We start from the raw sequence: 25,108 nt of genomic DNA on the forward strand, positions 1-25,108 counted from the left end.
GGACGCTGGCTTGGATGGGAGGTTATTTCTATGCAGGCCGGGTGTTGGAGCTGAGTGTTAGGTTTCAGTTAAGAGCAAATGAGAAAATGAGCTCAGCTCTCAAAGAATTATCTTTGTGGGAAAGACGTGTCTAAAACGTTTTTTTGGCAGAGGGGGGTGGGGGAGACACCTGGCTGGCTCAGTTGATTGAGCTTCTGATTCTTGGTTTCAGCCCAGGTCTTGATCTGGGGTTCATGAGTGGAGCCCCACGTAGGTCTCTGTAGTCGGTGAGGCGTTTGCTTGGGATTCTTTCCCCCTTTCTTGCTTTCCCTTTGCTCATGCTCTCTCTGTCTCTCAAGTAAATAGAAATTTTAAAAAGTTGCATGGAGTGGAATTTTTTTACTGAATTATTTCCAGTTGCATGGTAATTTTTCTTCTGATAGACATTTAGCTTTGTTGCCTTTAAGTTGTTAGTGATCAGTAAAACCTTAAAAGCACTAAAAGCGTTCCCATTTTATTTTGTTATTATTTTAAGATTTTGTTTATTTATTTATGAGAGGGCATGTGTGTGGGTGTGAGCTCGAGAAGAAGAGGGGCAGAGAGAGAGGGAGAAACAGACTCTGCCGAGCAGGAAGACTGACACGGGGTTCCACCCCAGGACCCTGGGACCACAACCTGAGCCAAAGGCGGACACTTCATCAGCGGAGCCACCCAGGTGCCCCAAGAGTTCCCATTTTTATTTTTTTAAAGATTTTATTTATTTATTTGACAGAAATCACAAGTAGGCAGAGAGGCATGCAGGGGTGGGGTGGGAAGCAGGCTCCGGGCCAAGCAGAGAGCCTGATACGGGACTCAGTCCCAGGATTCTGAGATCATGATCTGAGCCGAAGGCAGAGGCCTAACCCACTGAGCCGCCCAGGGGCCCCAAGAGTTCCCATTTTAAAAACATCTGCCCTGGATGTTGTTCATCAAGCAGTAGGTCCTCTTATAAAGTGAATAATCATTTCACATTGTTTCGTAGTTGCGTCTGTCCGGTTTGGGGGCATAACTGAGTGGCAGAGTAGCTCTGGGCACCTTCCCTCCTGTTGTCTACGTAGTTTCTCCCACCCTTCAACTGCCTGTAGTGCTAGAGCTTTTTTCTAGGTTTCAGAAACACCCCTACACAATGATTCTGAACCCTAACTGCACATCAGAACTACACAGAAAGTGTTTAAAATGTTGAGTGAAGCCTGGGTGCCCCCTTACTCCAGTGAACCCTGAAGTTTTTAAAAAAAGATTTATTTATTTATTGACAGAGAGAGAAAGAGAGAGAGAGAGAGCGCGCACACACAATTGCACGTAGGCAGAGAGGCAAGTGGGGCGGGGTGGTGGGGGGGAAGCAGGCTCCTTGCCGAGCAGAAAGCCTGATGCGGGGCTTGATCCCAGGACCCTGGGATCATGACCTGAGCTGAAGGCAGAGGCTTTAACCCACTGAGCCATTCAGGCGCCCCGAACCCCGAATTTTCGCAGCTATGACCTGAGGGTCGTCAGGTGATTCTAAGGGGTAGCCTGGGCTGAGACTCACTGCCGTAGTCCTTTGACCTGCATAGCTGACCCTGCTTCCCTGCTAGGTGAGCCCCACCAGTGGCTGGTTTTCTGCTTCTGTGTTGTCAGCTAATTGGGAGAAATACCTCTTTTCCAGGATGCTCAAGTTATCATAAGTGGGACTTTCTGAACGATCAGGTCTTGTTTTTCTTTAATGAAAGATTTTTAGGGGCTCCTGGGTGGCACAGTTGGTCAAGCGTCCGACTCTTGGTTTTGATCTCAGGGTTGTGATATCGAGCCCCATGTTGGGCTCCGTGCTTAGTGCAGAGTCTGCTTGGGGTTCTCTACCCTCTCCCTCTCCCACTTACGTGCACTTGCCTGCTTGCTCTCTCTCTAAAACAAACAAATCTGAAAAGATTTTTAATCCTAACAGTGAACTTAAACGCACAGTTCAGGAATGCAGTTGTTCCGGCTGGTAACGTAGACTCGTTCTGCGCAGTTGCAGTCTTCGTTTGCAGCAGGTCGTTAGGTTGAAGTCAGGCTGGAAAAGCAAGCAGCAGAGCGCTTCCTCAGTGGGCCGGGCCGGCCTGTGGTGTCAGCACTGCATTTGTTCTTTCATTTTCAGCAGATCGTCATTTAGCAGCTTTTTCTGCTTGGAGCAACTCTTCTGAGTAACTTTTTGGTTTTCATTAACAACCAAGGTGACTCATTCAGGGGAATCTGGGGACATTGGGGAGCCATAGAAGGGTTGAGGGTATCTTCCTCTAGATGTATGGGATACAGGGGCGTAAGTTAGGCAGCTCTAGATCTTGCAGGGTATTTAAGAAACCACTGGCGATGGCCAGCAAATTGAAGAAGGTCATTTATGTAGTAACCCTGCTTGTTTTCAGACATGTTTAAACTTGAAGCTCTGGTTTAGTGATGCACTGTCCTTTCTGGCAGGTGGCCTTTGGTAGCCCAGCTTCTGTTGGTTTGGTTCCAGTGTATTTCATTAAGTGAAAAATCTTATAGGGTGGGTGCACTTACAGGTTTCTGCCCATGTAGCACTCTGTTTAATGAAACACTTGTGGTTTGACTCAGTGTTACTGGCAGTAACCATGCGTGGCGTGGGGTCTGAGTAGGTGGTCAGGGGGTCTAGGCAGCTTACGGAGGTTGAGCTGGGCCAGAGAAGTCTGTGGCGTAGTGATGGGGAACTACCAGATTGGGCGCCCTCACAGTGACACAGGCGGCAGAACACAGGTGTCACGCCCAGTGTTGTGGGTGCTGTTCAGTGCTACCAGCAAGAGTCTTTGGGCCGAGGAGATGCGGAACCTTAAAAAAAAAAAAAAAAATTCCCAGTGTGTGGGTGTTTTCAGACAGTGTTTGAGAATACTCCTGATGTAAACGAAAGGTTAACGCTGCAGTCCTTGCCATCAAGAGCTGCTTTCATAATACAGCTGCCTCGTCCACCTTATTTGTGGGCGTGCATTGACTGATTGTGCATCAGTTTTAAAAACACATTATGAGGCTTAATTTAATACAGTAAGTGTACCCTAGATTTTAAGTCTTCATCTGGGGTTTGATAAGGACATGCCAGGCTAGCTACTTCCACAATCAGTCTGTTGCCCTGGAAGTTCCCTCATGCCGCTTTGCCGTGAATCTCTACCCCGTACCATGGTGGTTTCTGATCTGCTGTCACTCGAGGCTTTCCCATTTCCTAGAATTCTGTTGAGGCGGAATTACACGGCGTGTGCTCTTCTCTCCGGCTTCTCTTACTCTGCGTAACATTCTAAGGTTCCTCCATCCTGTAGGAATTCTCTCCCTTCGGGGAGGATTAGAATTTCATCATATGGCTGTACCGCAGATGCTTTCTGCACCTCGTCATGAGCACTGGTTGTCCTGGCGTTAGTTAGGATGGAAGCTGTGTTCTAGGTTCATGTGTGAGTCGTGGGTGGGTAGAGGCGTTCACTTCCTGTGGGTAAACTACCTGGAAGTGAAATTGTTGGGTCACATGATGTGTGTTTTCTTTTAGAGGAAGCTGCCAAGTTTCTCCCAAGTGTCTGTGTTGACACCTGCACCAGCAGTCCTGGCATTCCCCTCCTGCTGTGCCCGCGCCGGCGCTGGCTGTTGTCAGTCCTGTTGATTTTATGGTGCACCAATTGAAAAGGGAAGAATTTATTTGTCTGCAAGAGCAGGAGTCCGCGTTGATGACAGAACAGTGAATCGGAGCACAGATAGGTGGTTCTCAGTGAAATTTGTTTTTTAAAGAAAGTTGGAGCCCAAAAGAGAGGGGGACGGTAGAGACTGGGAGAGCGCTGGCTTCGCGCTGGACGCGGCTGCACTGGACGCGGCTGCACTGGACGCGGCTGATTGGTTTGGTAGCAGGGATAGTTGGAGCAGGGATCGAAACCGACTTTGTCAAAGGTTGACCTGCCCTCAAACTTTTTGATTACATCTGTAGTTCGTTTTACCCTTTTTTCCCTTCTGCATTTAAAACATGAAAGTGGATTTTTCTTTAGTTTGGGAGACCACATGGTATTTGTGAATGATTTTCCTCTGGGTCAAAATACATGCTCTTAGTAAGTTTTCTGTAAGGCTTAATTCAAATTGTCTTGATTCTGTTTAATTGTTATATTTAAAAATTAAGGGTTATATCTTGGTTATATTTAAAGATTGTATTTAAAAGTGATGAGGTGACTGGGTGGCTCAGTGGGTTAATAAGCCTCTGCCTTTGGCCTAGGTCATGATCTCCGGGTCCTGGGATCAAGCCCCACATCGGGCTCTCTGCTCAGTGGGGAGCCTCTCCCCGACTCCCGCCTCTCTGCCTACTTGTGATCTCTCTCTCTTTCTGTCAAATAAATAAATAAATAAAAATTGTGCTTCTTGCTGGAACATCTCTGATATTAAAAATAGGAGAATAAAGACCAGAGCAAAGTGATTTGATGGCACTGACATGGGAAGTTTCTTACTTTATTTTATTATTATTTTTTTAAGATTTTATTTATTTATTTGTCAGGGACAGAGGGAGAGAGAGCGAGCGAGCACAGGCAGGCAGAGAGGCAGGCAGAGACAGAGGGAGAAGCAGGCTCCTTGGAGCCAGGAGCCTGATGTGGGACTCCATCCCAGGACGCTGGGATCATGACCTGAGCCAAAGAGAGCCGCTTAACCACCTGAGCCACCCCGGCGTCCCATGGGAAGTTTCTTCATATGGAGGATGGAGAGGCTATCATTTCTTATCCCTAGAACTTATATTTCCCGTGGGGTTTTCTCTTCATCTTCCTCTTCCTCAGTTCACTTGTTCAGCAAGGCTTTTATTTCAGCACCTACCCTGTGTCAAGTCCATTAACTGCTGGCAGTACAAAGATGAATTTAACTTGGTTCCCGTTCTTTTTAAAACAACAAAAACCTTTATGGGGACATAATGTATCTGCAGTGAATTTCACCCTTTTAAAGTATATATGATAATCTTTAACAGATGCGCATACTTGTTTAATCCCTCCATGGGTCGGGTATCTTTCAGCCCTTCTTTGGCTCCCAGCTTCCGCGTGTGCCCCCTGCAGCCTGTCTTCTTATTCACCCTGGGCCCCAGCAAAGGTGGAACCACTGCTAAAGTTTCTTTATTGGTGTTCTGCTTGTTCTCCTTTTTCTTCTCTTATTCCCCCACCCCCTTTATTTCCCAGATCAGCACCGAGGTGATTGTAATGAAAACTGAAGTACGCGGACTCTGGAACTTCTACCCAGCGATCCTAGACAACAGGCACTCAGTTCACTCCCTAATAATTTATCAGGTCCTTTCCATGTGATAAAAATTCTAGATAGCAAGTTATCATAAAATGGGGGCTCTTTTGTCTTGCTGTTTAGTGTTAGTTCAGAGCAGAACAAGTTAAACTCTAACTGCTTTTGTGCGAAGCTAACTCTAATGTAGACATAGGGCTGGAAAGTTGGTAAAAAATGGATTTCTTTTAGAAGAATCATGTTTTCTAGTTGGAGATGCATTTGTGGGAACAAGTTTTAGCTCAGAGTATACAGCCAACGCATTAGATCCTGCTTCAGAAGGTGAGAGGCGATCTTTTTTTTTTTAAGATTTTATTTATTTATTTGACAGACGGAGATCACAAGTAGGCAGAGAGGCAGGCAGAGAGAGAGGAGGAAGCAGGTTCCCTGCTGAGCAGAGAGCCCGATGAGGGGCTGGATCCCAGGACCCTGCGACCTTGACCTGAGCCGAAGGCAGAGGCCTTAACCCACTGAGTCACCCGGGCCCCTGAGGAGGCGATCTTCTGATAGGACTTCAGTAGTCACATAAAATAGACTGCATGAAGCTAGACACTACATCGTGCTTTCACTTGAATTGTGAGGAGAGTGCACTGCCTGTGGGCGTGGCTTGGTCACACTGTTTGTCCGTTCTGTCCCCTTCTCAGGACCCCTCTACTGCAGCTTAGTCCATTAAGGATCAGGCCTTCCTCTGCCTCCCTCTTTGTTGGCTTTTGCTGCTTGTAATGCTCACTGCAAGTCACATTCCACTCATTCTGCGACAAACTGTAAATGTTGTAGTGTCCTGAATGCTGTGTCTGTTTTATTCAGTTTCTTATAATCTAGCATGACTCAGTGTGGCTAGTTGGTGCCCACCCAGTACAAATGGTTAAATCAGTGAAATTCCTGTTGTGCATCGACTGTCCGAACAGTGTCATGTCCACGTGTCCCCACACCACCCACCCCACTTTGCAGAGTTGAAAGTGTGCCGTGACCCACCGATGGTTCAGTAGATGTCAGCATGCATCAAGGACGCGTGATCAGTCAGGTTGAGTAAAGGGGCCCCTGGAGGGCTCAGCTGGTTAAGCGTCTGCCTTCATTTCAGGTTGTGGTCCTGGGGTCCTGCGATCCAGGCCCCTGCCAGGCTCCCTGCTCAGCGGGGTACCTGCTTCTCCCTCTCCCTCTCTCCCCACTTTGTGTGTGTGTATTTGTGTGCGTGTGCGTGCGCTCTCTGTCTCAAATAATTGTTTTTAAAAAGCTTAGTAAAGAAATGAGATTTTTTTTGCAAGCACTTTTTTTTAACTTTATTGAGATATAACTTACATACCATAGAATTCACCTTTTTTTTTTTTTAAATACAGAGACGCATTCTTTTTTTTTTTTTTTTAAAGACTTTATTTATCAGAGAGAGCGGGGGAGAGAGCAAGCACAGGCAGACAGAATGGCAGGCAGAGGCAGAGGGAGAAGCAGGCTCCCTGCCGAGCAAGGAGCCCGATGTGGGATTCGATCCCAGGACGCTGGGATCATGACCTGAGCCGAAGGCAGCTGCTCAACCAACTGAGCCACCCAGGCATCCTGAATTCACCCATTTTTAATAAGAGTACATTTTAGTGCGTTCACAGAGTTGTGCAACCATCACAGTTGTAGAGCATTTCATCACTTCAGAAAGAAACCTCGTGTCCGTTAGCAGTGACTCCCCATTTCCCCGTCCCGGAACCTGTGACGACCACAGTTTACCTTCTGTCTCTAGAGACTGGCTTCCTCTAGACATTCCGCATGAATGGAATGCGACAACTTGGGTCCCTGTCACGTCTGACTTCTTTACTTAGTGTGATGTTTTCCGGCTTTATCCATGTGGTAGCAGGGACTCACCTGGGGACATTTCCAGACCCTGTTTCTTTGTTCCAGTTAGATCCAAGAGACACTTGTGGAGCCGGGGGGCTGGAGGTGGCCGAGGCCAGCACCCTCGGGTCAGAGGCGAAAGTGAGACTTGCCCTCGGAGCAGTGTTGGTCCTGCGTGTTTCCCTGTCTCTCCCAAACTCCCCCTTTTTGGGTTGGGGAATGGAGGAGGCGGAAACTGTGCCTCTCGGGCTCTCGCTGGTGAATCCGGCTTCTGTCCTTGCTTCTGTCCCGAGGCCGGACTTGGGCCTGGACTCCCGCAGTGGCTCTGGAAGCTGGGCTCGCTCGGACGCCTGCCCGCCATCGAGGCGGAGGGACAGGACGCGCGCAGCCCCGCGTTCACGCATCACTGCCTTGTGTCTCTTCTTGCCGTCCACGGCCGGTCGCTCTCCGGGAGCCCAGTTGGAAGCAGACGGCCGGCCTTGGTGGCACCTCGCGGATGCGCTCGGTCCTCCGAGCGGGCGCTTTGGCCGTCGCGGAGGCGCGCTGTGCTCGTGCGCCCTCTAGCGCCGCGGGCGCGCCGGTGCCGTTCCTCCCGGCGGCCGGCCGTGGATCTGTGCCGAGCCCCCGCCTGCCGCGGGAACCTGCCTTGGACCCGTGGCCCCTTCGCTTTTCCTGTAGCGTGAGCACGGTGTGTCCACGTTTGCCCAGCCCCTTCCTGGGGCTTACAGAGCCGGACCCCTCTAAGGGCTGAGGCCTCGGGTCTCCGGAAGGCGACACCCAGCGCAGCCGCGACTGGGGGCTGCGTGTCAGGAGTGTCTTGTCTCCATCCTGTGTTGTGGCCTTGCTGCCTTTTCCTGCAGCGCTTTTTGTATCTTTTCAACATACCCTCTCTAGAAAGGATCGGGAAATAATCAAACGTGCAGACAGTGGGAATTCTAAAGCCTGAGCTGAGTTAGTTGGAAATGTATCCCTGGTAGTGGGCAAGAGCGTCTGCACCTCGCTGGCTCGCCTGCCTGCTGAAGAGAGAAATGCAGAGGCCGAAAGCCCCTGGAGCACTGACCTCGGGCCTTCCGCGTGGGCATCACGGCTGGGAAGGGAGCAAGCCATTTTGCTTTCTTGTTTCCCCTTGTGACTCCACCATTCAGCCCACTCTGGCTCTGGTGGGGGTTGCGGAAAACCTAGAGGGTGTTTCGGGCTTTGCCTTACACAGTATCTACTACCGCTGTTAGAAGAGTAACATTGTAAACGACAACATAAACATTTTGTAATGCAGTTGGGCGGACAGAGGGCCTCCAGGCACCTTTTGTTTCATCCGCACGGAACCTGTGGACTGAGTGTCCGTCTGGGCTGGGCCCTGCACCCGGCTTTGGAAATGCAAGAAAGAAGGCGCTACTGATGCTTCTGCCACGCAGAATCAATTGTCCTGTTTTATCTTTCTGTGCTGTTAAAAGACAAAACAAATTCATGCGGTCAGTGGAGTTTTCTTCCCCACTAAATTATAAATCCTGTGAAATGAGCAGAATCATTTTTATCTTTTTAAACCAAGACTCCTATAATATTTTCTTCCTTAGAAAGACGTTAAAGTCCACTTATTAATAATCCTCCAGAGGAAGGAGAATGTTTCACACTCACAGAAAGAGAGGGTAAGGATTTTTCTCACAATTGAGTGTTTTCTGTTTTGGCTGTAAAAAAATATCTTCATTTGGAAATAATTTCAAATTTACAGAAGTTGCAGAAATCAAAGCAGCACGAAGAGCTCCCTTTTCCTCCTTCCCCCGGGTTGACCAGTTCAGACCCTTTGCTTAGCCATTGCCGTGGCTTGACTTTTCTTGTCGCGTGCACGCGTATTCCCAAACTTGAACACACACACGGACACACACTCCCTCCTCCACCCTGTGACACTGGAGAGGTTGTGTACCATGATCTTTTACCCCTTCATGCTTTGACGTGTTTCCCAAGATGACAGATGTCTTCTTACATGACCGCAGGAGGACAGTTACTGCTTTCATAAGTGTGCACTGGCGCAGTACTTTTTACAATCTGCTGTCCGTATTCTGATCTTGTCAGTTGAGCTCAATCTCTTTCATAGCGTTTCCCTCCAGGACGGGGTCCATTCTGGGGTCGCACTGTGTTTACTTGTTGTGTCTCTTTAGCTTTTGCCATCTGGGATGTTTCCACAGTCTTTCACGACACTAATGTTTTTGAAGAACATGGTCCTGCCCCTCTCTCTTTGGTCACGCTCTTCATTTTGCCAAACACCTAGAAAAATCTGCGATTGAAAATTAGGACGGCTTTTGGTGCAGGAGGTGGTAGAACCTGAGCACGTAGCGGCGGCAGTCGGTGGTCCTGAAGCTCCGCGACAGGCACTGTGGTGTCCCGGTGCAGTGCGGCTCCAGCCCTCTGTCAGGCGTGTTCAGTTGTGTACTTTCCTGTAAAATGCGGGCCAGCCTGCTCTGTGTCCCAGCACTGGGATTTGCTCTTGCATAAATATTTGGCCTTTATCTTTGTAGTTTTTATCAGAATGTTAAAAAGTTACCTTTTTTCCCCTCCCATTGAATTCATGTAAACTAACTCTCCTAATTGCCTTTCTGGAACAGTGTGGGTAATAAATGGTTATTTGTGGTAATGCTTCCTGTAGTCAGTTTTGAATGATGTAGATGATTTTGTTAAACACTGAAATGATGTCATAGTCTCAGAATTTTTGTGGGATATTCTGTTAAATTGTTCCAAGTGAACATTTGAATGGTTACCAAAGAGGCATTCGTTACTGTGCCTAGAAAGAAATAATTGTCTGTTTGGTTGCATGCACTGCGGAGGGTGGAGATCCGCTTTCGGGAAGCTTTCCCTTGCCCGAGTCCCCGGTGCCTTGCGCTCTGCCGATTGTGAGACTCAGCTCCCTCCTTACGGTTCCTTATGACATTGGTGTTTCTGGCTGAGCAGCAGTATGTGTGTACAGATTCAGAGGAAGAAGGTCTGGGTCGTTTCTCTGCCATGACCATAAGGAGAATAGCCATTCTGTAGGAAACAGATCCTAGCCTAGCTCCTCGGGGAGGCGAGCACCTTGCACAAATGCTGCTATCCTTGGTATCAGCTTCCTAGCGGTCCCCTCCATCCTCTTGGTCACACAACTGAAGTGACTGTTGTTTATATTGTGGAGGTGTAGCCGCTCACTTTCAAAGACTCATGCATTTGAGGGGTTGGAAATCCGTCTGACTGTGGCCAGAGGATGTGATTCACGGGTACCTTGGCGGCCCAGCTCACTGACGCATTGAGCCGCCGTCCGGCAGCTCCCGTTGCAGTGACAATCACTTCCGCTGCCATTTGTTGAGTGCCAGGTGATAGTTTAGCGTCACGCAGTTGCTTATGACGGCTCTTTGGGATTAAATGTTTTTATCAAGTCCTAGTCTGTTGTCAGGGAGATCTTGAAATGAACACAGGCACAAATTTAAGGAGCACACTTGTAATGTCTCTGCAAAGTGGGCATCTTTGAAAAGTTGTACAGTCATTTCAGGTTTGTTTACAGAGACTTTTTATGAGTAATTTTTTGACTGCATAAGATATTTACATGGTCTGGAACTAAGAATTCTGACCAGAGACACACTAGGAATCTGGTGTGACTGCCCTGCCTCTACTTTGCTTTCCCTTGGCTCTGGCTTTTCTTCCCTTTTGTACCCAGAGTGTGCTCTTTGTTTAGCAGTTTCCTGGTGATTTTCTCCCCTCCTGTACTGCAAGCTCTTCCGTGGTTTTCGCCAGTTAGATTTGTGATCAGATGGAAGATACGTATCTGGTAGAGAAATGGGTGGCATGAAGTTGTAACAGAAACACACTTAGGGGCGCCCGGGTGACTCCCGTCGGTTGAGCGTCTGACTCTTGGTGTAGGCCCAGGTCATGATCTCAGGGTCCCAGAATCCAGGCCCGCGGCGGCCTCCTCCCTCAGTGGGGAGTCTGCTTAAGAGTCTCTCTTCCTCTGCTCCTGCACTCTATCTAAAATAAGCACATCTTTTTTTAAAAAAAGCATTTACAATCTATAGGAAAGTTTTCCTTTTTTTTTTTTTTTTTAAAAGATTTCATTTCTCCATTTGTCAGAGCGAGAGCGCTCACAAGCACGGGAGCAGCAGGCAGAGGGAGAAACAGCTTCCCCTCTGAGCAAGGAGCCTGCACTGGGCAGGTCAGGCTGATCTGTTTTCTGTCCTTACCGTTTCGTCATAGAATGTTACATAAATGTAATCATGCCACATGTAGCTTTTGAAGTCAGACTTCTTTCCCTTAGCATGATGCTTTTGAGAGTGAGAGCCACTGAGCAGCATTTCATTTACAGACGTACCACATTGACCTCTGGACGGACATTTGGGTTGTTGTAGTGTTATGAGTAGAGCTGCTGTAAACCTCAGCATGCAGGTGTTTTCCGGGACATAGGTCTTTATTTCTCCTGGGTGAGCAGGTGTGGGGTAACTTGGTAGGAAACTGCCAAACTCTCCCCCAAAGCGGCTGTACCGTTCTGCATCTGTGTGAGCCATGTGGAAAGCTGCAGTCATTCCCTAATCCTCAGCATTTGGTATCGTCGGGAATATTTTCTCCTAATTTATGACTTGTGTTTTCATTTCCTGCTGAGTAAATTTTGAGGTTTTATATCTAGACTTAAGATGTCTCTCTGTAGTGGGGCTATAAGGGAATGTCAGTCAGCAGTGTCGTTTCTTCACCCCCACCTTCTTCCGCTTCCTTTGCACTGGAATAAACCTTTCCCTTCCAGAGCTCGCGGTTACACCTGACAGCGGTTAGTTACAGGCTTTCCCCTGGTGTTGGAAATGATGAGAGGGTCTGAGTTCCTTTTGCAGACAATGATTTCTAAATTGTTTTGGGACTCTGCTTATTTTTACCATTACTGTCAATGCACAGTTTCTTTGTGGATTTTTGCAAGTATATGTGAATATTATGTGACGATGTTCTTATTTTTAATATATATTTGTGGTCTGGCTAGCTATTACCAAAGAGCCTTCCGGCAGTATTTTCCCATGAAATATTGGTGCATTGGGGCACGTGGGTGTCTGAGTCATTGAGTGTCTGACTCTTGGTTAGGCTCAGGTCACGATCTCAGGGTCATGAGACTGAGCCCCCATAGGGCTCTGCCCTCCTCGGGGAGCCTGCTCAAGATCCTCTCCCTTCCCCATACCCTCCCCCTCTGCTCCTCCCTCTGCATACTTGCATACTCTAAAATAAGTAAGTAAATAAAAAAAAACTTAAAGGAAGGATCAGTGCATTCTTTTTTTTTTAAGATGTATTTATTAGAGAGCACATGCACACAAGAAGGGGAGAGGGAGACTCCCAAGGAGATTCCTCCCACTGAGCTCGGAGCCCAACATGGGGCTTGATCCTAGGACCCTGAGATCATGACCTGAGCTGAAATCAGGAGTCAGCCACTTAACTGACTGTACGACTAACCAGGCAGCCCTCGGTGCAATCTTGCTAATATGCTGTGAGAGTTTGTTGTTATTTATTCACGTTTATGATAATAATAGACATTTCCATTTATATAATATGTGGTTACTGGTTATTTTTGAATCGCATGCTTGTACATTTCGCAGCAAGTCACTCAGCTCCATTAGCGCCAAGGAACCACAACTCTGCTTACCATTTTTCCTTTTTTTTAAAGGTTTATTTATTTGAGAGAGAGAGTGAGTGAGCAGGTGAGGGGCAGTGGGAGAGGGAGGTCAGGCTCCATCCCAGGACCCTGCCATCAGGACCTGAGCTGAAATCAAGGGTTACTCACTTTAAACAACTGAGCCACCCAGGCACCCTATCTGCTTAGCATTTTTTAAAAAAAATTTATTTATTTGACAGAGATCACAAGTAGGCAGAGAGGCAGGCAGAGAGAGGGGGGGGAAGCAGGCTCCCTGCTGAGCAGAGAGCCCGATGCAGTGCTCAATCGCAGGACCCTGGGATCATGACCTGAGCCGAAGGCAGAGGCTTAATCCACTGAGCCTCCCAGGTGCCCCTGCTTAACCATTTTTATCCCCAGTACTGATCTTTGTGCATGGTGTTAGTAGGCTCTAAATAATTATTGACTAGATGAATGAATAATTCAGTGAGCGGTTCTCTGTTGTAGAAATCTAGTCATCCTGATTCTTGTCAGTGACTTAGTTTTTAAAGCTCCAGGAGAAAATGAGCCACTGGGCACCTGCCACACTTGCTTCTGCCATTGAACTGGTTGTTTTCCCACGAAGTCAGCATTCAGAGTTCTGTGAAGGGTTTACAACTAGACCTGTGTCTGTTCAATAATGTGCTTATACATCAGGTTTAAATGAACTTTCAGGATAAAAGTACATGTATATTTATCTTAAAGCTCGGTCATCAGGATCATCAGCATTTTTCTTTCTTTCTTTCTTTTTTTTTTTTTTTTTTTTTTGGATAACTCTGTCTTCCCATGTGAACACTGTGAACCACGTTTTCTGCTTTCCAGTAGTGCATGTGGCAGAGAACACTGGCGTGGAGGTAGTGAATGAGTCAGCAGAAAGGTGAACGGGGCACCTGGAGGTGTCTGTGAGCCAGAAAGTTGTCCTTCAGGCAGGACTCTGCTGACAGGTGTGGTGTACAGTGTTTCAAAGCAAGCTTATCGATTTCACAGGGTTCTCTGACAATTTATGAAAAGGCTCAGTAGTATTTTCTTTTATGTAATTGTAAATCTCCATTATGCAGACCTTTGATTTATTAACTTAAAAAAGGGTATTGGGCTTCTGGCCTACACATTTCATAGGATTGGTATAATATGTAGCATTTTCCCTGAAAGTATATAAATTGGATATTTTATGTGATCAGTGACTTTTTTTTTTCTTTTCCAGTATATCTTCGGAGATTTCAGCCCTGATGAATTCAATCAGTTCTTCGTGACTCCTCGCTCTTCGGTTGAGGTAAGACAACGTTTTATTGAGTATGTGTGTAGATAAAATTACTGGTTATGTTTTAGTTTTGATTTTTTAAAAATTTATGCTTTTGTTATAAACCTACTGTACAGAAATGTATAGAAAAGAAACTAATAGAAATGCCCAAACCCACCACCAGATTTGACTGATACTGAACTTTTGCTGTATTTATATAGCAGAGACATCACAGACACAGTTGAAGCCTTCTTTGTGTCCCTCTCCCATCTCATTCTGCTCCCTCCGCAGAAGGAACAGCTCTGCTCAGTTGGTATTGTTTACTGACTATGGTTTTCACCTTCTACTGCACACAGGGATGTCAGCAGATAGTAACATCATAATTTTTTATGTGGTTTAAAGGATAAATGGTTTCATACACAGGGGTTAGGAGTGCCAAACCCGCTTCATTTGAAAATCTGTGTGTAACTTTTGATGACCCCAGAGCTTAACTACTAATAGCCTATTGGTGATCAGAAGCCTTACTGATCATAAGAACAGTTGATTAGCACATTTTATGTGTTACAAATGTTATGTGGTTATTCTTAGAATATAAGCTGGAGAAAAGAAAATGTTAGGAAAATAATAAGAGGAAATACGTTTATAGTGTTATACTGTTTTTATAGAAAAAAATCTGCCTGTGAAGTGGATTGCACATTTGAAACCCATGGTGTCCAGGGTCAAGTGTGTGTTCATTGTTTTGAGGTTTATTTCATACTAACGTATTGTTTGCTCTATCTGTGCTGATACATTTTGTTTTTTGTTCTTTGATTTTAATTGCTAAGTACTGCTGGTAGAACAGCTCTCAACAGCTGCCACAGCTCATTTGCCTTATCTCCTCACAAGGACCATTGCGGTCTTTAGTTGGTACACAGTTACAGAAATGTTGCAGTAAACATATTTTACGTGCCTCTGTGGATTTCTCCAGGCTTTGGCCCTAGGAATGGAACTGGTCAGCGGGGAAGGAGTAAGCATCTGTAGTTTTGCTGGAGACCGCTGCTCTGCTTTCAAAGCCTATAGCAGTCTGCATCCCCATCAGCAGTGCACAAGCGTTCTCACTGTCTCATTTGAAGAAAACATTCTTGCTTCTTAGTATAGGCATATTTAAAAATGTTGTTAGTCTGATGGATATGAATGGATTCTCATTGTGAACAGTTCTCAGGTGACATAGTTGAGAACTATTTCATTACTTGCCTGTGCCCATTGACGATACAGATTTCCACTTCTTGAATTAAGCTTGTCTCCCCTGTCCACATTTTTTATTAAGTGGCTTGTCTTTTTCTTGTTACTTATATGATTAGTGGTCTTTGGTTTTGCATGTTACAGGCATCTCGTTCTAGCATGAGGACTTTTGAACTTCACATATGATGCACTTTTATCTCTTTTGCTGCATAAGGGAAGTACGTTTTTAACTTAAATGTCAAATGCATTGGCTTTTTTTCCTCATGGTTTGTAAATGTCTTTAAGAAATACTTTCTTTGTCTGAGGTAATAAAGACACTGGTTTTCTTCCAAAAGTTTTAAGGTTTTGTTTCCACTGTAGTGTATGGTGCAGTTGGGGTGGACTTTGCTATGTCTGTGAGTTGCGGCCCTGATACGGCTTCTCCCGCGGCAGCCGTGAGTGGTCCCAGCATCACTTGCTGAGCGCTGGGCCATTAGTTGCAGTGCCCGTGGCCGTGGCCCTCCTGCTTTGTCTGTGTCCTTACCACTCGTTTTAATGGTTGCAGCTCTATAATCCATCTTCTGGGAGAGCACATACCCTCTTATACTTATTCAGAAGTGTTTTGATTCTCCTTCATCCTTTTTTTTTTTTTTTAAAAGATTTTATTTATTTATTTGACAGAGAAAGACACAGCGAGAGAGGGAACAGAAGGAGGGGGAGTGGGAGAGGGAGATGGGACTCGATCCCAGGACCCCAGGATCATGACCTGAGCTGAATGCAGACACCTGACGACTGAGCCCCCCCAGGCTCCCTGATCCTCCCTCATCCTTAACTCTTCCTTGGGAATTTATGAACAGCAGGTCAGGTTTCATGAACAATCCTATTGAAATTTCAGTGGGAATTATGTTAAAATTATGGGTTAATTTATAGGAGAATTAGAATCTTTATGATAGTTTTCCTAAGCATGATTTTGGTGTATTTTGGCATTCAAAATACCATACTAAATACTAAATACATACTAAATACTAGTCTCCTTTTATGTCCACTCTTTACGTGAGTAATGGTATCCATCTTAAATTAATAACAGCTTACCTGGACCGTGTGTTCACATTCGCGTTGTAAATGTGAAAACTGTTCAGATTGCATCGAAGAGAAGGGGGCCGGGGGCCGGGGGATGACGGGGAGTAGGTGCGAGCGAATCAAGTACAACTGTACTTGACTTTAATGAGGCCTTAACTGGCCACTTAGATCCCCTAATAAATGTCCATGGTAGGTTTGCACGTGTGTGAAGTGCTTTTGCACGGAGTTCTTTTATTTTTCGAAACTGGAGCAGGAGAGGCTGACTCCTTAGATTAGGAGCCACAGGGCCAGCGCTGCGTGTGGCCTTGGCCAGTCCTTCTGCTTTACCTCGGCTTCTGGAACTCTTAAGCTCTTTCTGGAGCTGTGGAGGAAGGATTAGATGACAGCGTGTTGAAAGTGTTAGTTCAGCTGCACAGATGAGTGAAGGATTTATTCGTTTCTCCTGTTTCATTTTAGGAAAAGGGAAGAAATCAAAAAAGACAAAGCTTATATCAGATTTTATTTTAGAAAACGAGTAAATCCAGTTCCTTGCGATCTCCGTCTGTTTGTGTTCATTGATGGTAACAGTTAAGATTTTAAGGAATATAAGGATATGAGCCAGGGAACCGGGAAGCTAAATTATACATTGTATTTCCTAAGGCAATAAAATGTATCTGCACATTTTAGATTCTGTAGAATAAGGCTTGAAGTTTAGTGTTTCCTGACCAAAAACAAAAAACAGAAAAAAACACAAAAGTTAATTAGGCAAAATATAACCAGATCCCATATTTCCCAACCATTAGTGTTACCTGAGATTCTACTCTTATATACTCTTCTAATGGTTTGAATTTTAAATCATTTCTGTTGCCTAATTGTGGTAATATACAGGGGCACCTGCCAGGAATAGGACAGTTTGTGCTTTTTATAGTTACGGTTTTAAAAAATTATAAAGCCCAACTTATGTTTTACAAAAGCGTTTTTCAAGTGTGTGCACTTGCATTTCAAGTGTGTGGGTTTGTGAGTGCCTGTTTGCAAGTAAGTGTCAGAATAAAACCTTGGGTTTTCCTGTGATGTGAAAGTGGAAAAGGTACCTTATTTAAGTCTGAACAAGCTGGGCTCCTTCATCACTGCTTCGTAAGCAGGCCAGGCAATTTTGGGCAGTTTCCTCCATTGCGTAGTGCGTGCTTGTTTGCTTGCTTGCTTTCTTTTTTTAAGATTTTATTTATGTATTTGACAGACAGATCACAAGCAGGCAGAGAGGCAGGCAGAGAGAAAAGGGGGGAAGCAGGCTCTCTGCTGAGCAGAGAGCCCGATGTGGGGCTCGATTCTAGGACCCTGGGATCATGACCTGAGCCGAAGGCAGAGGCTTAACCCACTGAACCACCCAGGTACCCCGCATTGTGCTTTCTTAAATGAGAAAATGGAGGTTGTCTAGTCACCTCACAGAAATGTTGGGAAATCACTAGTGTATGGAGAAGTATATAGTGGATAGCAAACCAAGAGGATAAAGCTGTTGGTGGTAAAGTTACATCGAACTTTTTATTGCAGAAACAGTGACTCTGTCTTACCAGAATTAATTATAGCCAGAAATCTAAGTCTTGCTCATTTTGGGGTCTTCTGTGTTTTTGCTTTTGAGTATGCATTGACAGATGTTTCTATCAAAATCACATATGGTCGGTCCTATAACCCGGAAAAAGGAAACTCAGGCTAATTAAGTGACTGGGCCAAGCTATCTTTCTCAGTATTGTAATTATTATAGTTCAGGAGTCTGGAGTGTGCTAATAATATAATCACAGGGGACACAGACTGTTTCACGGGGTAACGTGTGGCTGCATCGGTGGGTGTGGGAGTGATGTTCTCTTCCCCACACTGCGATGTCACTGGCTGGGCCTTTTATCTTGCACTGAACATGACTTCAGCCCTGACCGGCACTGCTCCCGCCCTGTGCTTCTGGCACAAACGAGAACCCCTCCCTGGACTTCATATATTTCTTTGGCTTTGAGCGACTTGAGAAAACATTTTGTCTCTACTTGGGGCCAAGAACTGATAAAACAAAATTTGAGAATCAGCAGGTGTTAAAATGTAGAAACATTCTACCTTTTAGCTGAAGTCCTGGTCCTCTCAGTTGAGTTTTGAACTCTTTAGTTTGCTTGTTTGAAAGCTTGCCACTGGCCAGATAGGGTGGTCAGAAGTTTAACAGAATTAGAAGAGGGGCGCCTGGGAGGCTCAGTGCGTTGGGCCTCTGCCTTCTACTCAGGTCATGATCTCAGGGTCCTGGGATCAGGCCCAATGGGGAGCCTGCTTCCCTTTCTCACTCTGCCTGCCTCTCTGCCTACTTGTGATTTCTCTCTCTGTCAAATAAATACATAAAAAAATCTTAAAAAAAAAAAAAAGAATCGAAGAAATAACCTCAGCTGATTATTATTATTATTATTTTTTAAGATTTTATTTATTTGACAGAGAGAAATCACAAGTAGGCAGAGAGGCAGGCAGAGAGAGAGAGAAGGGAGGAAGCAGGCTCCCTACGGAGCAGAGAGCCGGATGCGGGGCTCGATCCCAGGACCCTGGGATTATGACCTAAGCCGAAGGCAGAGGCTTTAACCCACTGAGCCACCCAGGTGCCCCATCAGCTGATTTCTTTATGTGATCCTAATAAAAATTTAAAGGTGACATCCGTTTTCTAAAGCTGTATTCTAGTTTATAAGCCATCGCGATTTAAAGGTGAATTTTTCCAACTGGAATAAAAGCTGTCAATTTATTGGACAAGCATATTTTGAACCCTAGTCATAATCATGTCATTAGTGTTCAGAAATAAGGAGAGAAAGCTCATTGTTCTTGAGCCTTCCAGAATGCAACATTTGAGGCAACACATCCTTTAACGTGTCACTGAACACGCAAGCCCAGGATCGCGTGGTTCCGCTGTGGGCGCACTGCTGTTCTCGGCGGTTTGTGTCTTCATGGGATTTCATAGGAGAGATTTAAGGTTCATGAGGGTAAGAACAAATAGTGGCAGTGCCAAAAAGACTTTAAAACACACCGTTTAGTTTATGAAATATTATTAGCATATAAGATTGTGTTTACATTTCCAGTGTACTGGTTTGATACATTCGAACACATTTTGGTTGCAGGATTATTGCTGTGACGTTAGCTATAGTCTCACATAATTACTCTTTCTTATAGTGGGAACCGTTAAAACCTGGCTTCTTTGCAGGCTTAAAGTTTATAATAAGGTTTGCTGTCTGTAATCTGCATACTGTGTGTTAGACATCCAGGACGTGCGTATCTGCTGGTGGTGAGTGGTGGAAGTCCTGACCCCATGGCTCCCCGCTCCCCTGCCTCAGCCTTCGCGGGTGTCAGGCCAGTTGCCGTTTTTTTTTTTTTTTAATTTGAGTTTCCGTGTTTTGTTTTTTTGTTAGATTGCAAAAATAAGGGCTATCATACGTATTTGTTTAAAATATTACCTTCCGAATCAAAGGGCCCGAGTACTGACTTCACAAGACGGTAGCGCTGTTTTCAGATTAAGTTGATTTTACTGTGCATCTAATATAACTGGATTTCAGTTTTTTACATTGCTCACCTTGAGTTCATTGTATGAGTTTGATTTTATAATTTTTTATTCTTAGAAGCAGCTATATAGTTAAAGAGGGAACTTTGAGCAATTTTCTGTCATAAATACACATTTACCACAGTCTGGGGGGCATCTTCTAAATGGTGGAGGTTTGTTGAATTAAAGGTGCCAAGTGCCTGCAGAGTAAGGAAGACACGTGCACTCCCCTCTTTTGTACCTGAACTCCCTCCCACACTAATTCCTACAGTTGCCTTCTAGCTTAGTAACTCTGAGTAAGTTTTGTAAACACAAAAAGAAAATGGCAGTGTTGCCTGGGGTCTCCTGGGGTCCAGAGTCTGTTTTCAGGTCCTGCCTCTGCCACTTAAGACAATTTGTGTAAATGCAGCTTGATTTAAAACAAAAAACAAAAAACAAACAAACAAAAAAAAACAAGTACTTTTACTGCCTCACAGTTGCATAGATTTCCATCACCAGGGGCAGCGTAGTGTCACTGAGAGCAGGAGAGAAGGCATTCTGCATCCGGGAGTTTGCTAAACTTCCTGAGTGACTGCAGGGGGAGAGGAACCTGACTGGTGCTCAGAGGCACCTTTTTTGCTCCAAGTGTCTGTGCCCTCAGTGAATGCTGGAGCACTGTGTGAGTGTTGGAGTGGCTTTTGTGCCGCGGTGCAAGGCCTCTGTGTAGCCCTAGGCTTTGGTGTCGGCAGGGAGATCCCCAGCGCCCCCCAGTGGACAACGTGCAGCTCGCATCCCTGCAAGCCTTTGGTTTTGAACTGCCCTGTGTTTCCTCAGGTTCTTACTTGTCATTCATTCCCTGGGGTACAGAACTTCTTTACTGTGACCATTGAATCGACCTGCTAAGAGTTTATTGGGGAAATCAGCTGAGGACACCCGTGCACAGCAGTTCTCAGGTGGGCACGAGAAGTCTGGCCTGTCCTTCCGGGCGGACGTGCAGTGCCGCAGGGGTGACAGACATGGGGTCACTAGGACTCACCTCTCTTAGTGGCCCAGGGCAAGTGGCTGTGGGATCTGTGGGCATTTTCTAACATCCTATGAAAGGAAAGGCTTACTGTGACATTTTATTGTAGTTGACTTACATGTCCATTGGAATCTTTATTTTCATTTTTTGCCTCATTTTTGGATCTTAAGGACAATTTTAAAAATCATTCCTGTGTTACTTTTTATCTTAAATGAAGGTGATTTAATTTTACTGCCTATGTTATTTTGGTTTAAAAAAAAATGTCTTGAGAAAAGTTGAATGGATAAAGAGTTTAATGAAAAAGAACGTGTTGGGTTTGAACATTTTGTTGAGTTAAAACTTGTTCTCCACTTCCCTGTGCAGCTTCCTCCATACAGCGGAGCAGTTCTGTGCGGCCCCCAAGATCCCGACGAGCTCCCCGACGGTAAGCTGGTTCTCTCCTTTGTCTCCCCGATGCTGCGTGGGCCGGCTCTTCGGAAGTCACGGCTTCCTCCTGCTTCATACTTTCCCAGTAAACGTTCCCTGACTGCTTGAGGTTTTCGCTGTAAACTAGCATGTTTGATCTCTGAATCATTTTGGTTAAGGAAGTATATTCTGTGCTTCAGACTGTTAGATGTTCCAGGTTTAAGTATGGACATAGTTGTTTGATACTGTTTTTTCTTGACCATTGTCAGTGGCACACGTGTGTCCTTTATAGCCAGCGGTTTTGGTAAAAGTTCTCCAGTGGCCTTTCTTCTGGTTGTGGAGGCTGCCGCGGGCAGAGCTGGTGATCGTCTGAGAGCGTGCTCTTCGCAGGGCTCAGCCAGCAGCTCTGATCTGCTCTGCAGTTTTCATTTCTGTCCCAGTATGTTCCTTAATGTTCTCGGGAAGTCAGAGGACCTTTTTACTTCCTGGTCTGTTACTTTTCTGGTGTCTGTCCCAGATACAGAGCTCATTACTGGGGACAGTGCTCACTGAGATGCAGTGATTTTGTGCGGTTGAGGACTGGCGGCTTGCTTTCGTGCTGCAGAAGGCCAGGGCATGGGTCCGTCAGAGCTGTGGGGCCTCGTGCTCTGTGTGGATCATTAAAGGCCCTTGCTGGGCTTGGAGAAGCAGCTGGGGACCCTTTGCTTTGAGAGCCAGGGGCCTGGTTCCCTCTTTCATTAGCATGGTCAGACCTGTGAACGGGGTTTTCATTATAATTTAAACATAAACCTGAAGAACCTGTCCAGACTTTTTATGTACAGTACAGCCGGAGACTTGACAGCATCTAATGTCCTTAGCGGTTTGGAGGAAACCGTGATCTGGGAGGCTGAAGGAGAGAGCAGTGCTGGGGGCGACTGGGTGGCTCAGTCAGTTCCGTGTCTGCGTGCAGCTCGGATCATGATCCCGGGGTCCTGGGATCGAGCCCCACTTTGGGCTGCCTGCTCAGTGGGAGCCTGCTTCTCCCTCTCTCTGCTGCTCCCCCTGCTTGTGTGCTCTCGCCCTTTCTCTCTGTCAAATAGATAAATAAATAATGTTTAAAAAAAGAAGAAAAAGAAGGAGCAGTTCTAGTGGTGGCTGAGGACAAGAGTGCAAGGGAGTGAGCTGGAGGCGTGCGGACGCCCCGCCGGGCTGGCCAGCCTGGGAGCCCGCGCTCGCCGGGTCTGCTGCCGTCGGTCCCCGAGTGCTTGGCGCGTAGGACGCGTGCTGCGGTGGCTCACTCGGCGCTTTCCCGATTGTGTGGCTCCTTTCTCTCTCGTTCGGGTCACGGTCTCGCCGTCTTCCCAGGGCCCAGGCTGCAGGTTGGAGGCTCCATCAGCTCCTCTCCGTGGCCTCTCCCTCCCTTCCTCACGCCACACCCCTCCTTTTAGGCTGTCTTCTGGGCTTAGCTCCTGCCTCACGGCTCCTCTTCTCCCTGGTCTCTTCTCTCAAGTCCATCTTTTCATCTGCCGAAACCACAGCTGGGATCCGGCCACCGGCTCACGCTGCCAGCGACAGGGCAGCTTAAAGGCTCATTTCTCTGGGGCCTTTCCTGTTCTCTCGTGTTTCTGTGACGTTTATTCCTTTCACAGTGCCTGTCCCGCTGGCCGGTAATGAGTCTGCCTCCCTCTTCAGAGAGCTGGGCTCTGGGTGGCGGGGATCAGGATTACCCATTTCTCTGTGCTCAGCAGCTACACACTGTACTTCTGGAATGTTGTAAACCGTCAGTGTGTTTTTGGGTGAATGATTAGGATGATTTGTTCTCCCGCCCGCCGGGGGGAGCTACAGCGAGAGCCCTTTCAGGGGCTCCTCATCACGGCGTGCCTTTTATAGCTCTGCTTTTTTTAGTCCGATCCTAGAGCTGGAATTGACTCCCCCCACCTCTCTAGCCAGGTCTCCTGCCAGTTCCACGGACTTCCCTGTGGCTTCTGACTGAAATTGTTGCTCTTCCCTATATCTGGAAGCATCCTTTCTGGGAAGCTGTTGAGGCCTTCTCTTGCCCTGCCTCTGCACTGTCAGCTTCGGTCCGAGGTGTGTTTCTGCTCCTCGCTGTCACTCCCGGAGGCAGGGACTTCACCGGACTAATCTCGTACCCTCTGTGATAATAAGCACTCGGCACATAGCTAGGTGCTCTGTTAACTGGAGAAATCAGCCAAGGAAGCCACTTAAGCAGCACTTCCCAGACAGCGATGGGCACATAGTCTCTGGGGGCCCCCAAGCATTGCAGGCCATGTGGCCCGTCCAGCACCCTGGGCGCCGCAGGGAGCACGCCTATCAGAATGCTATATTAGGACGGCTTTGTTTTATTTGACCTGGTTTTCCTTCCCCCAGCAACCCCACTGTCTGCGTGGCCTGAGCACTGAGGCCCCATTCACCTGATGCGTCGACTGTGTGTGTCGACTGTGTGTTTCAAGCCTGGGTTTGCAGGCTTTCACCACGCCTTCAGCCCACAGATTGGGCTTCGTGCTGACTCCTCTGCTGTGCGGTGCACATATGTCCGTGAAACGTGCTGTGGATGAGAAGAGGGACTGTTCTGGGCAGGACTCTCCGCCTTTCGGTGGTACAGTCAGACCCTCTACGGGGTAGATGTTTTGGAAATAACCATAGCATAATGTTTCCATTAATGTCCTTTCCTGTTCTAGAATATTCTGTAATATGATAAGATAAAGGATTGAAATGTGAAAGACACTGTGTCTGTTGGAAATAGTCAAGATCTTGCACAAGCTGCATGCCACAAAGCATACTAATGTCTGTTCTGATTTCACAGCGTGCGCCACTGTCTGCAAAGGGTGCCTCCCCACGGGGAGTGTTCTTCCTTGCCTCACACACATCCACGTCCGTCCGTGGAGTGGCATTGCACCCTCGAAGCATCGTGGGAGAGGTGGTGCCTGAAATCAAACGAACACTTTACTTTTAGGTGTCATAAAGAGAACATCATTTCTCCTTAGTGATTGTTCTCAAAACAAGGGAAAAAAAGCAGTGCTCAGAGGCGAATGGATTCAGATGTTCATATTGGTGACTGTGTGACAGTGTACTGTCAGGTGCGGGGGTCATTAGTCCCCCTTTTCCAGGAACTTCTTGTTGTCTGGAAGGTGCAGCCCCACCCCCTGAGGTGTGGTCAAAAAGCCGAGGAAGAGTTAGGGGACCGGTGGCATCCCTGTCCCCAGCTGTCTTGCACACGACGGGCCCCTCGGGCTGTTTGTTGAAAGACTGCCAAGGTCAAAAGTATTCAGTTATTTGTAGTAGAGCACAGTTCTCTTGGTAGTATGATTTTATTGATTGGTTTATTTGTTTATTTTGGAATACTTGCCTTGAGAAGTTGGCCTCTTGTGCTAGACTCGGAGACATGTGCAGTTATGCATTCCGGATAAATGAGAAGGCACGTGTCCTTCCCTTAATGTCGGGATTTATAACTGTTTCATCAGATACACGATGACACTGGTGCTTGACGTCTCTTGAAAGATGCAGCTGATTCTACAACTTAACCTAATTCAGAGATGTGAACTATGAAAAAATGTACATTTTGGAGTGGATGGACTGTATAGATGGTCTGTACTCTTGCTAGCCAGTTGGCGGGAAGTATCAAAGGGTTCCAAAGAAATTTTTTAAAAAGTTTGCAGTCCTAATTGTCCTTTGGTGTTTTTGGAAGTGTGGCCACCATCCTTGGAGTTGGTCCACTAGGAGCTGATTTTGGGCACAGTTCGTGTGTTCACGGGAGGCCGTCTGCACGCTGCAGCAAAGGTTGCAGGAAGAGGTCACGGGATGGCGGATTCGAGAGTGCTGCCTCCGAGGAGCACCTCTGCAGAGAGCGTGGGTCCTGGTGTGGTGCAGACTTTCTGAAACACTAAATTACACTAATTAGGGAAGCCATAAATATAGTAATGACTTTAAATCCCTGAGTTAGTTGTCATGGTTTTC

The 25,108-nt window shown here is 46.5% G+C and overlaps 1 protein-coding gene across 1 annotated transcript in view; it reads left to right on the forward strand.

Moving 5' to 3' along the window:
• The window catches only part of USP10 (ubiquitin specific peptidase 10), a 71,517-nt gene that overhangs the window by 18,116 nt on the left and 28,293 nt on the right, over positions 1-25,108 (forward strand). The window contains exons 2-3 of the mRNA XM_032323450.1: positions 13,911-13,979; positions 21,113-21,173. Coding sequence (XP_032179341.1) covers positions 13,911-13,979; positions 21,113-21,173 — 130 coding nt within the window. The remainder of the gene's footprint in view (positions 1-13,910; positions 13,980-21,112; positions 21,174-25,108) is intronic.

This window comes from Mustela erminea, chromosome 19, assembly GCF_009829155.1.
Source record: "Mustela erminea isolate mMusErm1 chromosome 19, mMusErm1.Pri, whole genome shotgun sequence".
Lineage (NCBI taxonomy): Eukaryota > Metazoa > Chordata > Mammalia > Carnivora > Mustelidae > Mustela > Mustela erminea.